General features: G+C 38.4%; 1 protein-coding gene across 9 annotated transcripts in view; it reads left to right on the top strand.

The window, feature by feature from the left end:
* Window positions 1-13811, top strand: part of Nol4 (nucleolar protein 4) — a 340254-nt gene extending 326443 nt beyond the window's left edge. For all 9 annotated transcript variants that reach the window (XM_040757904.1, XM_005065339.4, XM_005065340.4 and 6 more), the window contains one exon: window positions 11879-13811. In XM_040757904.1, coding sequence (XP_040613838.1) covers window positions 11879-12072 — 194 coding nt within the window. In that variant the 3' untranslated portion in view covers window positions 12073-13811. The remainder of the gene's footprint in view (window positions 1-11878) is intronic.
* Window positions 13812-14634: the final 823 nt, after the last annotated feature.

The following is a 14634-nucleotide window of genomic DNA, read 5'->3' as shown; positions in this document are numbered from 1 at the left end:
GGTCCCATTTATTAATTGTTGATCTCACTGTCTGTGCTAGTGGTGTTATGTTCAGCAAGCTGTCTCCTGTACCAATTCGTTCAAGGGTACCACCCACTTTCTCTTCTAAGAGGTTCAGTGTGGCTGGATTTATGTTGAGGTCTTTGATCCATTTGGACTTAAGTTTTGTGCATGGCGATAAACATGGATCAATCTGCACTCTTCTACATGCCAGCCTCCAGTTATGCCAGCACAATTTGTTGAAGATGCTTTCTTTATTCCATTGTATATTTTTAGCTTCTTTGTCAAAGATCAGATGTTCATATGTGTGTGGGTTAATATCCGGGTTTTCAATTCAATTCCATTGGTCTACCTGTCTATTTTTGTGCCAATACCAAGCTGTTTTCAGGACTATAGCTCTATAATAGAGCTTGAGGTCAGGGATGGTGATGCCTCCAGACATTGCCTTGTTGAACAGGGTTGTTTTGGCTATCCTGGGTCTTTTGTTTCTCCATACAAAATTGATTATTGTTCTTTCAAGGTCTGTGAAGAATTGTGCTGGGATTTTAATGGGGATTGCATTGATTCTGTAGATTACTTTTGGCAGGATTGCCATTTTTACTGCATTGATCCTACCTATCCAAGAGCATGGGAGATCTTTCCATTTTCTGAGGGCTTCTTTAATTTCCTTCTTTAAAGATTCAAAGTTCTTGTGATACAGGTCTTTCACTTGTTTTGTTAGTGTTACCCCAAGGTATTTTATGTTGTTTGTGGCAATTGTAAAGGGTGATGTTTCTCTGATTTCTTTTTCAGCCCTTTTATCATCTGTATATAGTAGGGCTTCTGATTTTCTTGAGTTGATCTTGTAGCCTGCCACTTTGCTGAAGGTGTTAATCAGCTGTAAGAGTTCCCTGGTAGAGTTCTTTGGGTCATTGATGTAAACTACCATATCATCTGTAAACAGTGGAAGTTTGACCTCTTCCTTCCCAATTTGTATCCCCTTGATCCCCCTTTGTTGTCGTATGGCAATGGCTAGAACTTCAAGTACCGTGTTGAAAAGGTATGGAGAGAGTGGACAGCCTTGTTTTGTTCCTGATTTTAGAGGAATTGCGTTGAGTTTCTGTCCATTTTGTTTGATGTTGGCTGTTGGGTTACTGTAGCTTTTATTATGTTTAAGTATGTTCCTGTTATCCCAGCTCTCTCCAAGACCTTTATCATGAAGGGGTATTGGATTTTGTCAAAGGCTTTTTCAGCATCTAGTGAGATGATCATGTGATTTTTGTTTTTCAGCTTGTTTCTTATCTCATTATTATCCAGTGATTCATAATGGTTATAGTTTGCCTAAGTTTTAAGTCACTGTAGAACTATCAAATCTAGTCACTATGGGAGAGATGTGTGGGTTTAGTATACAGGAATTTAAATTTATTCATATTTTCATTATGCATACAGAAAGACTACTCCTTTCAGATCTTATATATATAACACATTAGATAATTATCTCAAATCTTTAAAGGTAACTGAGACTGCTAGCCCTTTAGAGAACTCTTTAATAAACATTTTTTAAATTAAAAACAATCTTATTTTACATACCAATTCCAATTCTCTCTCCGTCTTGTCCTTCCATTTTCCCTACCATCTCACCCCCACCCCCCATCCATTCCTTAGGGAGGATGAGTCTACCATGGGGTATAATCAAAGTCTGTCACATCATTTGGGGCAGGACCTAAACCCTCCCCCATGTATGCAGGCTGAGAGAGCATCCCTCCATAAGGAATGGGCTCCCAAATCCCATTCATGCAGTAGGGATAAATCCTGGTTCCACTGCCAGAGACCCAAGTCCCCCATGTTCATGGGGTCTGATTTCATCTTATACTGGTTCCCCAGCTGTCCGAATGGAGTCCCTGAGCTCCCACTTGCTCATGTCAGTTGTTTCTGTGGGTTTCCTCAGCATGGTCTTGACCCCTTTGCTCATCACTCCTCCCTCTCTACAACTGGATTCCAGGACTTTGGTTCAGTGCTTATTTGTGAATCTCTGCTTCTGCTTCCATCAGATACTAGATGAAGACTCTATGATGGCATTTAAGGAAGTCATCAGTCTCATTATGGGGGAAGGGAACTTAAAGTAGCCTTTCCACTATTGCTTAGATTCTCAGTTAGGGTCATCCTTGTGGATTCCTGGAAATTCCCCTAGGGCAGGTTTCTTGTTAAGCCCATAACGGCTCCCTCGATTAAGGTATCTCTTTCCTTTCTCTCCTCTGTTCTTCCCCAAACTCAACCTTCCTGATCCCTCATGTTCTCCCTGAGCAAGTGACAGATCATGGATTCCAGAGAGACAGCTGGGGAACCTGCGTAATACAGAACCAGGTCCGATGAGCATGGGTATCAGTTGAGGTGGTGGCTTGGGCAGTCTATGGAGCCTCTGGCAATGAAACCAGTATTTATCTCTAGTGTATGAATGGGCTTTGGGAGCCCACTCACTATGGAGGGATACTCTCTCAGCCTAGATACATGGGTTAGGGTCTAGGATCTGCCCCAAATGATGTGACAAAGTTTTATGATCCCCTATGGGAGGCCTCAGCTTCCTTGAGGAGTGGATGGAGGGGGAGATGGTAAGATGGTGGGGGAATGGGAGGACAGAAAGGAAAGGGAACTGGGATTGGTATGTAAAAAATAAGATTGTAATTTAAATATTTTTTAATAAGAGGGTGAGCTTAGACACAAACTAAAATGAAGTACAAATGGACGAAGACTATGGAAAAAAATTTTGAAATGTCAATTAAGAGTGCTTACTATCCTTTCAAATGACCTGGGTTTTATCCACATTTATTCTTAAAAGCAGTATATTTAAATATATAATTTAATATACAATATATTATATAAATAGTAACAAGATCTCACTATATAGCTCAAGTTGGCCTTTAATTTTGTCACCCTTCTATCTCAAGATCTAGATTGCTCTGATTACAGATATGTGACACCATGTCTAATTCAAAAACATAAAATCTTTGCCAAGGCAGGTTATAATCATGAATAGCTTTTAGCATGTGAGAGATTAATATTTGCAGATTCAAAATATCATCTACTATAGAGGAGATATGTGATCATAGTATATAGGAAACCTGAATCCACCAATAAACACTGTCTGAATTTAATGCTCAGGCTTGGTAGGAAAGTGATTAGTAGATGATGAGAAAGTTCCATATCTATACTTCACCTTCCTCTTTCAATATCTTGAATGTCTCATGACCTGGTGTGTGTCTTGCCTACTCTCTCCTCTTACATAGCAAATAACAAACTTGCTTTATAATTTGCATAATACTGCAAGAAGAGGCACAGGTCCCAATGAGGTGTTCTCTCTAGCAACTTCCTAATCAAGCCTTGTTCACTAACTGGAATGACACCAAGTCTTACATAGAACCATAAATATCATAGTCTTGGGGCTGGAGAGATGTCACAGGGGTGAAGAGATCTTACCACTCTTGTAGTGACCTAGGTTTTGTTCACAGCACCCAGATCAGGTGAATGACAACTACCTACAAGCTCCAGTTCCAGGAGATCCTAAATGCTCTGATCTCCCCAGGATTCTGCACATATGTGATGTGCATAATTGCACATAGGCACACACATGTATACATGTATAAATAAATATTTTAGTAATCATAGTCTTGTAAGTAATTCAAAGAAAAGTTGTATCTGTGTGCATGTACTGAAAATAAGCAAAGGTATACTAAAAGTAGCCTCTGTCAATCCAATTAAGTGTAACCAGAGCCTCTTCTGACTGAGCGCCCATGAGTCTTCCTTACGTTATCAGATTTCCCTTCTCTACTTATTAAATATGGGCTGATCACCACCAGGTTACCAAGGAATAGGCTTTTGACACCACAAATTATGAAACAAGTTTGTGTTTGGCTGCTTAGGCGGGTTTAGTAGACAAGACAGCCACCACAGTCATGAGACGTTCAAGTCATTATTTAAAAAGGAAGGTGGAGTAAAGACATGGTACTGTCTTGTCAGCCGACTAATCACATTCCTACCAAACCTGAACATCAAATCCAGACAGTGTTTACTTGTAGATTCGGGCCTCTTATATACTATGTCACGAATCTCCATAGTAGGAGATATTTTGAATCTTCTGTACTGAGTTTTAGTGGAAACTGTAAATATTAATCTCTCACATGTTTTAGGCAAAAATATTGGGGTCTTAATGACTCAATTTATAATGATGAAAACAAATTGTTAATCATAAAGTAATAATTATCTTATTTTATGGGCCCCAACCATACACCTGTAAATTAATAAATGAAAACTTAACAAAATCACAAAGAGGAAATGACAACCATGATCCCAGTTAAAGAGTATAAAAACACTTCTCTCATAAACCAACAGATAGGACAGAAAAGCATGTGAAAAATAAATTAAAGTTTCAGTGGTTATATGAGGAAACATATCTATAGCTTTCTAAAAATGCATAGTCAGTCATTCAACTATTGGCCACCTAAGTAAATAACAACCACCAAAGAATCGTTAGTATGCTGGTAGCATTGCATTCAGTAGTGTTGAAAGTTAGTGGATAATAAATTTGAATAGTGGAACTGGGCAAGTATTTTACCTCCACTTACAACAATAAAAAGTTGATTGATTATTTTAGAGTTGTTTTCCTTTGCTTTCTTAAATACTTTACATTGTGTATGTGCATATGTGGGCTTCACATGTGTGTATGCATGTGCAGGTCAAGGGACAACTTATTGGACTTGTTTCTCTTCTTTCACCTTGTAGGTCTTAGGGTTCAGACTCAAGTTGTCACCTTTTGTAGCAAGCATCTTTTACACACTGTTTCATGTTGTAATTTTAATAGTAATCTATGGTTATGGGGATGAACAAGAAAGGAAATTTATAGCTTAACAGCAATATGTTTGTATGTGTCAAGCTGACAAGCAATTAGACCAGTTAGTTTTATGTCAACTTGACACAAGTTAGAGTCATCAGGAGGATGGACACTCAATTGAGAAAATGTCTCCTTAAAATCAGGATGCAAACAACCCAGTTGGAGACTGATGGGGAAGGGCACAGTCCATAATAGTTTGGGCCACCCCTGGGCTGGTGGTTTTTATAAGAAAGCAGGCTAAGTGAGCCATGGGGAGTAAGCCAATAAGCAGTCCCCTTCCTGACTTATGCATGGGCTTCTGCCTCCAGGTTCCTGCCCTGTTTGAGTTCCTGTCCTGACTTCCTTTGATGATGAAGTGTAATATGGAAGCCTAAGCCAAAGAATCCCCTCCCCAAGTAGCTTTGGTCATGGTGTTTTATCACAGCAATAGTAATTCTAACTAAGTCACTAACTGAGTCATCTTTCTGGCCAAGATTTTTTAAATAATATACTGTAATTGTACATATGTGTAAAGCACACTGTTTGCTACATATAAAATTCATATCAAAGTAATTGGCATTTCCATCTCATTTTCATCATTTCTTTGATACAATAATTTACCCCAAGTTAGAAACAAAGAAAGTGATAAAATAAAATAAAATTAGTCTTAATATTACTTTAATAGGAAACAAGAAATAGAAAGAGCAAGAAACCCAAATGCTAAATATTTGAATATCCTCAAAGATAAATCAAGACAGAAGAGCACAGAAAGATAATAAAGCAACAATGAAAGGATACAAGAGAGTGTATTCATGTCAATCAATGGAAAGCCTATTTTTACAAATATTAACTCTAAAAGAAATAACCTCCATTATGAATCTGAAGACATCAAGCACAACTGGTATTATAAAAGCTTTCATATTCAAGGGATCAGACCCCAGTGGTTTTGCAAATAATTTTATCAGGGACAATAGAAATGGATAAGCTCAGTTTCAGGTGAACAAATTCACAGCAGGGGATGGGGTGTACGGAAGGTACCCAGATCTTTTTAGATGTCATAGTGATCCTATCAGAAAGGATAACCCAAGGGCAAATTCTGGTACTCCTAGATTTATGAATATGAATGAAACTCATTGAATCTGGTGATGTACTTAGTTTGGTATTTCAGATATTGTTTACCATTGAAAATATTCAGTTATAGGGTGAAGACATGATATGTCCGGGGAAAGCCAGCATTGCAGCAGAAGCTTCATGTATGTTACTCAATGTAGCTAAAAGATTGCTTGTATTGCTTAAGTTATTTTACCTTTCAACACAAAAGTACTAAATTATCGTCAGTCAATACTTCTATCAAACATCTGCTGCCCTCAAGAGAAATGAAATTTAGCTTGTAGGCAAAGTTAGCATCCAAACAGCTTTCTAGCTATCAAAAAAGGCATTTCACTTACACTGGATTATTTCATTTGCCTGCAATAGCAAACATCATGTTCAGAACAAAGAAACCATTGAAAACTATTGAAATAAGGAATGAATGGTTCTGAAGGGATGTGGCAAATATGATACCGACAATATCAGTGGTCATTTAAAATACCTAAGTAACTGACTATAAGTAGCTTTCATTGCCTCTTGAGGACTTAAGATGTTTCTATCATGTTAGTGTTATTTATTTTATGTGTATTCAAGGAACTGATGAGATTGAAGAAACTGAAAAACTGGCATCTATTAGACATGGATTAATTAGTGCCAAGATCAGTTTCAAAGATAAGAAATAATTAACTCAGTGTAGTCTAAAGTGGGATCAATTAAGATATGAGAATCACAGAGAGGTATTTGGACAGATTTTTAAAGTGTATTGAAACAGATGACATATACCCATTCATTAAGATAATAGTGAGCGCCTGGTGGGAAACATCCTACTCTTCCAAATGACACTGAAACACTGTCATCCTTAAACTTAATTCTCACCAATTAAACCATCTTAATTCTGTGAAATTATACCAGAGATAGAATACGTGTAGTGTTGGGGAGGTACGCATGTATGGGGTGTGTGAAAGAGGGATGTGTGTGTGTGGATGCCAAAAAACAACCTCAGGTGTTGTCTTAGGGTTACTATTGCTGTGATGAAACACCATGGCCAGAGAAACTTGGGGAGGAAAGAGATTATTCAGCTTATGCTTCTACGTCACAGTTCATCATCAAAGAAAGTCAGGACAGGAACTCAAGCGAGGCAGGAACCTGGAGCCAAGAGCTGCTGCAGAGGTCATGGAGGAATGCTGCTTACTGGTTTGCTCATCATGGCTTGCTCAGCCTGCTTTCTTATAAAACCTAGGACCACCAGCCCAAGGATGGCACTACCTGAAAGGCACTGGGACCTCCCCCATTGATCACCAGTCAAGAAAATGCTTTACAACTGAATCTTATGGAGGCATTTTCTCAATTGAGGCACCCTCCTCTCTGACGTCTCCAGCTTGTATCAAGTTGACATAAAACCAGGTGCTGTTCCTCAAATGTGTCGACCTTTCTGTTGAGACAGAGTCTTGCTGCCCTGGTCTCATGAAGTAGGTGAGGCTGATTGACCAGCAAGCCCCAGGGATCTTACCTGTCTCCATCTCCTCAACACTGGGATATCAGGTGTCCACTCTCAGCTTTTTGTGGTGTGTTATGGATCTGAACTCATATCCTAATGCTCATGTGGGAGGCATTTTACTGACTGAGCCATCTTCCAGACATACACACACACACACACACACACACACACACACACACACGATTCATTTTATTTTATGTATGGGTGTTTTGCCTGCATGCATGTATGTACACCACATGCAGGCCTAATACATCTGAAGACCAGAAGAAGGCATTGGCACTCCTGTAACTAGAATTACAAATGGTTGGAGCCACTATGTGGGTGTTGGGAATTGGACCCAGGTTCTCTGCAAGAGCAATCTCTCTACCTATCTCATTATAATTTTTAACAAAAAGACTTATCAAGGTGTTCAAAAATATAGTCCTTGTGGCTAAAAATTTTTTAAAGTGTCCTAGCATAGCAACATTATCTTATGTAAATTAACACTAAATATTGTTACAAAATGAAGCAGCATAAAATAAGAAACAAAAATGTGCCATAAACTGGGAGTGAATAGTGAACTGATAGGTTAACTTTAAAAATAAAAATGAATAATTATGCCGGGTGTTGGTGGCACATGCCTTTAATCCCAGCACTCGGGATCTCTGTGAGTTCGAGGCCAGCCGGGTCTACAGAGCAAGTTCCAGGACAGCCTCCAAAACAATGCAGAGAAACCCGTCTCGAAAAAAAAAGAATAATTATGAATGTATACTTTCATTTAAATATTAAGAATCATAAATAGCCATTTATTTATAACTTAAATATAACCTTACATCTTAAAACATGAATCGTGGCTCTATTTTTGATATTGGTTAATATGACATAGCTTAAACTTTTGATTCAACTTTTCAGAAAATCATAAAAAATAAGTCTATATTACTTTGACCAACACAGGGTACATAGACAAATTTGGCCTAATGTAGTTTTATGAGTACTTGCTTTAGCTGTGTTACTGAGACCATATTCTCTTTTAGCATCTTTTTGGTCATTGTCCTTCCAATTTGCTGGCCTGCCTTACCTAATAACCATGTTCCTAAGTGGTTTTGTCTTAGAAAGTAACTTCCTAGACTTCATTAAGTTCTATATCTTAGTCAAATTTGAACTCCTTCTTCATTCTAATTGTGGGATTGTTGTGTTTGGATAAAGATGTATCAGTCAAATATAGCATTGAATCTTTGAGACAAAACGGAAGAGTGCCCGTGACACTGGAGGAGGACTGTGAAGAGTACCCACTGAATACATATCTATTTCGTATATTTTTTTTCTTCTTACTCACCCCTATACCATTAAGGATTCTAATAACAAACATGTAGCAAAAAGGGTTTCTTTTAGTTTGGTGATGGGTAGGGTGACTAATGAAGGTGTAAAGATTATGAAGTTATCTCAAATTTGCATATGTTAATAGGCCTTGAAGAATACTGTAAGCCTTCACTAAGTTAGGATGTTTAGTACTTTAATGCCAATGGGAGCTGGTGGTTCATGCTTGTAATCCCAGCACTTGGGAGGTGGAGGCAGGAGGACCAGAAGTTTAAGGTCATCCTTTGCTATATTGTTAGTTCAAGGTCACGTGGGCAACTTGAGACTATCTCAAAAACAAAACAAACTGCAACAATCCAAAATTAAAAAAAAAGAATCTGAGGCCAAAGGTACAATCTGAGTGAGTAGTAAACTGTAATGACTAAGTGAGGTTCTTTCACCCCAAAGACAACTAGAGCCTTTGTTCAAATTTGTCTCCATACCATTTCCGAATTCAGCAGTCGAGCTTCAAGAAAAATAATCCAATGTATTCCACCTTCTATTAAAATATCATTGTAATTGGGCAAAGACTTGAAACATCTACATTACTGAGAGACCTCCAAAGTCTTTCATTCTTTCAGTTTGTTGGTATGCATATTGGAATTCTTGATTGTAAAGTAAAAGCAGATTAGAAGACTGTCCACCTGTAGCCCATAACCCATGTTATGTCATTATGCTGATTGAGATGGTAGAGGAGGCAGAGAGGACTTGGAGGTTGGGGAGCAGAAGGATGGAAAACCATAATCAAGATATATTATATGAAAAATAAGTATATCAATAAAAGCAAAATATCTACACAGAACATTGCAGACAGAGCAGCAGACACTGTTAACTGTTTATCTGAGCACAGGTTCAGTGACTCCTTTGCACAAATTTGACAAGCCATGCCTCACTCAGCTTGTCATGTCGATAACACGATTTTGTAAATAGCAAACCAAAGGGAAGATAAACCCTGCCTGAAAAATCAAAGCTTGGAAAGGCCATGACAGAAGTAGAAGTGTGTTTCTCGTAGATGTCAGAGGTCTCTGTCCAGATCTTCTGCCTGCTCTAATTAAATTTCAAGCGAAGATGTTTCCCTCTCAGGAGATCTTTACCTTCTTTAGGAATCGATGGCAGAGGGACTGGGTCTCGACCTGTCTCCCTCTTGCCTAAAGAACTATGAGCAAAATGGTATTCCTTGCCATAGTTCACAAAAGAAATGCCCTTTCAGAATACTTACACATATTTAGAGTCTGTTAAAACACACTCATGCTGCAGAATCATTGCAGTTTGGGGTCTTGACTGTTGTGATATGCTTAGCAGTACTTTGTTCAATTACTTCTATATTTAGATATTATTTCTAAATTTTATTAATTTTAATAAATGCTTGCTAAATTATAAAAGCAAATATAAAACTATGAGATTTTTATGTGAAGTTTTTTTACAATGCTAATGTCTGAACTAAAGATTTTAAATAACTTTGTATTACATTTAGGTATAAATTAATTAATGTTTTCCCAAACCAGGACCACCTGACTTGGTTTAAATATATAAGAGAATACTAAACATCTGACTATATTTTGTGCAAATAAAGATGCAACTTAATAACATAGAACATTTAGTTGCCCTGAAGGTTTGCTGCAAGAACTGCTTCCTTGTTCCATTCCAAAGAAAACTTCAGTCTAACCTGCTATAAAGATGATCTACCTAGTAGGCAACTTCACCTAGATGTGGGAAAGAAAGACCTAAACCAACTCCTTTAGACAGAGAGAGAGAGAGAGAGAGAGAGAGAGAGAGAGAGAGAGAGAGAGAGAGAGAGAAGAAAGAAAGAAAGAAATGAGAAAGAAAAGGTTAATCCAAGTCCTTAATATGCAGCTTAAACTTTGTGCACTCTACGCACTGAGCAAAAGCCCCTCAGCCCTCATTGCCTACATTTCTTTAGAGGTTGTAGTTTCTCCACATGTTGCTGTGGCAGAAAACTGACAGAGTCACTTAGAGGAGAAAGGGTTTATTTGAAGTCACAGTTTCACGTTACTGTTCATTACGGATGGAAGGTCAAGGCAGCAGGAATTTGAAGCACTTAGTCACAGCCACCGCCAAGAAGCGGAGATGAAGGAGTCACTGCATGGGTGCCTGCACTCATCTCCCTTGTCCACTCTTATACAGTCCAGGGCTCAGCCCTTGAAGTGCTGCCACCCACTTTGGGTGGGTCCCAATTAAATTAATTGAAAACTCAATTAAAGTACCCAAGCTCCACATATACACCCAGCCACAGGCCATCCTCATCTTCACAATTCCTCATTAAGACTCTGTTCTCAGATAATTCTTGATTGTGCCAAGTAGACAAGATTATTTACACAGGACCTGCCACGTACAAAGCCAGTCAAAACATCAGCATGCACAGGGAAAGGACTCATACAGCCCACCACCCTTGGCTGAGAAGATCTGGTAACTTGGGTACTGGGATTCCGTGGGTGGCCCATGCTTCAGTGGATGGTCTTAAACCCATATTCATAGCAGCAGCACTAACTGGACTGAGTGAACTTTTTAAAACGGGAAACAAAGTTGGGAGACTGCGAAGGAGATGTGGATGGAGTTCCAAGGGCAAGAGTGGGTGTGTGAATATGATCAAAATCTATCTCATAGGCATGTGAAATTCTCAAAGAATAAATTTTAATGTACAAAAATATTAAAATACAATTTTAAAAACTATCCAGTAGGTCACTAAAATTCTGAATCCATGCATGTTATCATATTTGCTTTAAAAATTCAGCAAATAAAAATATTTGCAGTTTAACCTTGTAATTCTGGTACACTGACACACCTGCAATATGTGGGAGACAGATTGAAAACCGAACTCTGCCAAGAGCTTGTGTTCAAAGGGCTTGAGTCTTCCCTTTAACAAGAAGTGATGGCTGGATGCTACCCAAGATACCTGAAAAACTCCTCAGACGCCCACATCCCATCACACTACTCTTTAGTCTTCCAGAGAGCAGATGCATTTGATTATAGAGACCATGAGTGTCTCATGACAGCATTCATGAATAAATTCAATTGTAATTGGATGGGTGCTCATATGGGTGATGTTACAATAAATACTGTTTCTGTCTTATCTTGCTATTCTCTTTGTCTAGGACCCACGGATCTCAGCATGAAGAGGCAGCTGGCGACTGGCTCAGGATCCTCTAGCAGTTCAAACTCCAGACCTCAGCTGAGTCCAACGGAAATCAACGCTGTGAGACAGCTTGTCGCTGGGTATCGAGAATCGGCTGCCTTTTTATTGCGTTCTGCAGATGAACTGGAAAATCTCATTTTACAACAGAACTGAGGCCCAGGATGTCATATTCAGGGAGTTCTAAATTTGCAGTTTCCACTAATGACACTTGATTTCCCAGCAGAGACACCCCTGGTCTTGCTGCACAATCTTTTAAGAGAAATACTTCCATCATGCCACGTTGTCCTTGATCCATACACTGGTGTGTTTGTTAAGAAGCTTCAAAGCGACTCTGTCTGGCCTTGAAGTACTTGATGCTCAACTGTGCCCAGCCTGTTGCTTTCTGTTTTAGTGTGTCAACATAAATATCATGAGCAAAATTTTAAGAAAGGCTGCATACTCTGAATTCAAGGATAAAAATGAAGAAGCTTGTGGTACATAAAAAAATAGCTCAAGATCCAACTGAAATATTAGTGGAATTTTCTCCTGACTCGATGGACCAAAAGCTGAAGTATCTGAAAACAAAAAGCCAAATTTCTTGTTGCAACAGGATATGACAGCAATGAAAGGGATCTTGTATTTTAAAAGAAAAATGTAATTTTTATAAAAAGAATTCTTGTTTTTCATTCAAAATGGTCATTTTTACTTTGGTAACTTTTTCATAGGTCCTAAAAGAAAACTGTTTTTTGAGAATCTACTGTAAGTACCCTTCCCACATCCCTTTTGCCTTCTCCTCTTTCCAAATTCTTTCTACAAAAACACCAACACTCAATGCTGGAAAAAAAAAAAAACCTTTGCCTACTTTCTTTAAGCCGTCCCATCAGGAACTACTTCCAAGAGATGCCTGCATTTCTGTACTTATGCCAGTCTCAAACCACCCACGCCACACGGCAGCTTACCACAGCAGTTTTCATCACAGAATTTTCTAAACGTTCTAAAAAGACATGTTGAAAACACAAACCCCAGCACATTGTGCTTTCCTTGGAGCTGCTTGCCCCTGGTCGCTATGCTGTCCCACAAGCGGCCCTGCGGAGCAGCTGCTGGATGCAGATGACTGAATGTTATGAGGTTGCAAGTGACAATCTTAAACTTTGCACTCTCGTGTGTACTTTTCATTTCTTATGGAAATGGTTTCCAGAAAAGGCTGTTATATCTCCTGATATGATTTGTGTAATTAAATTTTTGTTTTGCTAAACTTGAGAACTCTCCCCAGATAGAGCTGTATCTCACAATGAACTTCCCCATCCTGTCTCCCAAGCTCTGTCCATCTTTTCTCCATCCCTAGTGTTAGACACACTGAGTGGTGTTCTCTGCACTGAAGCAAGCCTATTTTTAAAATATTTAAGAAATTCTTTTAGTTCATGCTTGTAGCATTTTCCTTTCTGTTGTTTTGCTTTGGTTGAATTAAGAATTCTTTGTGCATTCTTGAATTTGCCTTATTTTGTGTAAAATCCATGTCATTCGGTTTTTGACAATGAGTTGAAGGCATCAGTGGTGTTCCTTTCCTACTTGTTACATACAGTTTTTCAAGTACTGACTGTGATTGTGACCACGTAATGTGCACTTTTTCTTGTAACTGTGGACATTGCTATGCTTTTTTTCTTCTAGTGTTTCTAGAATTATTGTTCCTTACAGTTACGTAAACAAAAAAAGAAATTTTGTGATACTGTTGGTGAATATAATGTGAAAATCTTATTAAAATATGAGTATTTTGGAAATACATAGATGCACAAACATCTTTTAAAGGTGTGAATTTAGAGTTTGCTTATTTAATGAAAATTTTAAAAATGAGGGCTGGTATAATTTTCTCTGTTTTTGTTTGGTTTAATAAACAGATTTCTGTGTTAAAACAATGATTCTGAAAACTTGTAATCTTCATTTGCTTTTTGTGGTGCTAAGGGTAAAATCCAGAACTTTGGACATGTCAGGTAAGTAACCCTGGGCTGTTCTAGCTGCTTATAAATTTTAGCGCTTAATTTTAGACAGTTTCTGCTAAAAATATGAAATGCAGCATTGTGCCTACATTTGAAAAAATAGTACTCAAAATTTTCTTTCCCTGAATATCCTAGATCTGACACACTCAGACTCATAAAGAGTTAATCCAGAGAAGTGAATGGGACCAGCAGGGTGAGGCTACTACATGATTCTTCAAATCTACTCAAAAGATGAGTTTGTTAGCTTTAGTCTTCATTTCCTCATATATGATTTGACTCTCTTAAGCCTTCCTGATGGCTGTGTGATTTAGGACTAGGGAAGTGAGTGACTCAGTGTGTTAAGTGTTACTTCTGAAAGTATGAAGACACAAGTTTAGATCCCTAACACCCAGAGATGACCACAAATACTAATAATACCAATGCTGGATGCACTGGCCAGCCAATCTTGTCAACCAGTGATTTCCAGGTTTAGTGAAAATCCCATCTCCAAAGAATAAGATGTAGAGTAATGAGGAGGACACCCATTGTTGACCTGTGACGTTATGGTCAGAAACCAGTCCTCAGAATTGAATTTGGTGTAAACATGAAGCATTCTTCAGAGTGACCATAGAATGTGCCAGAAAAGGCAACACTGAACTCCAGGAAGTCTGAATTAACTGCGATTATCACTTCCATGGCTGGTCACATAGGACTCGAATCCACAGTGTCTTCTGCATGTGTCTGCACGAATAGGACACCATGT

This window comes from Mesocricetus auratus, unplaced genomic scaffold (genome assembly GCF_017639785.1).
Source record: "Mesocricetus auratus isolate SY011 unplaced genomic scaffold, BCM_Maur_2.0 Super-Scaffold_100015, whole genome shotgun sequence".
In the NCBI taxonomy this organism is placed as follows: Eukaryota; Metazoa; Chordata; class Mammalia; order Rodentia; family Cricetidae; genus Mesocricetus; species Mesocricetus auratus.
Note: the sequence above shows the minus strand (reverse complement) of the source record. Positions and strands in the feature narration are given on the sequence as shown.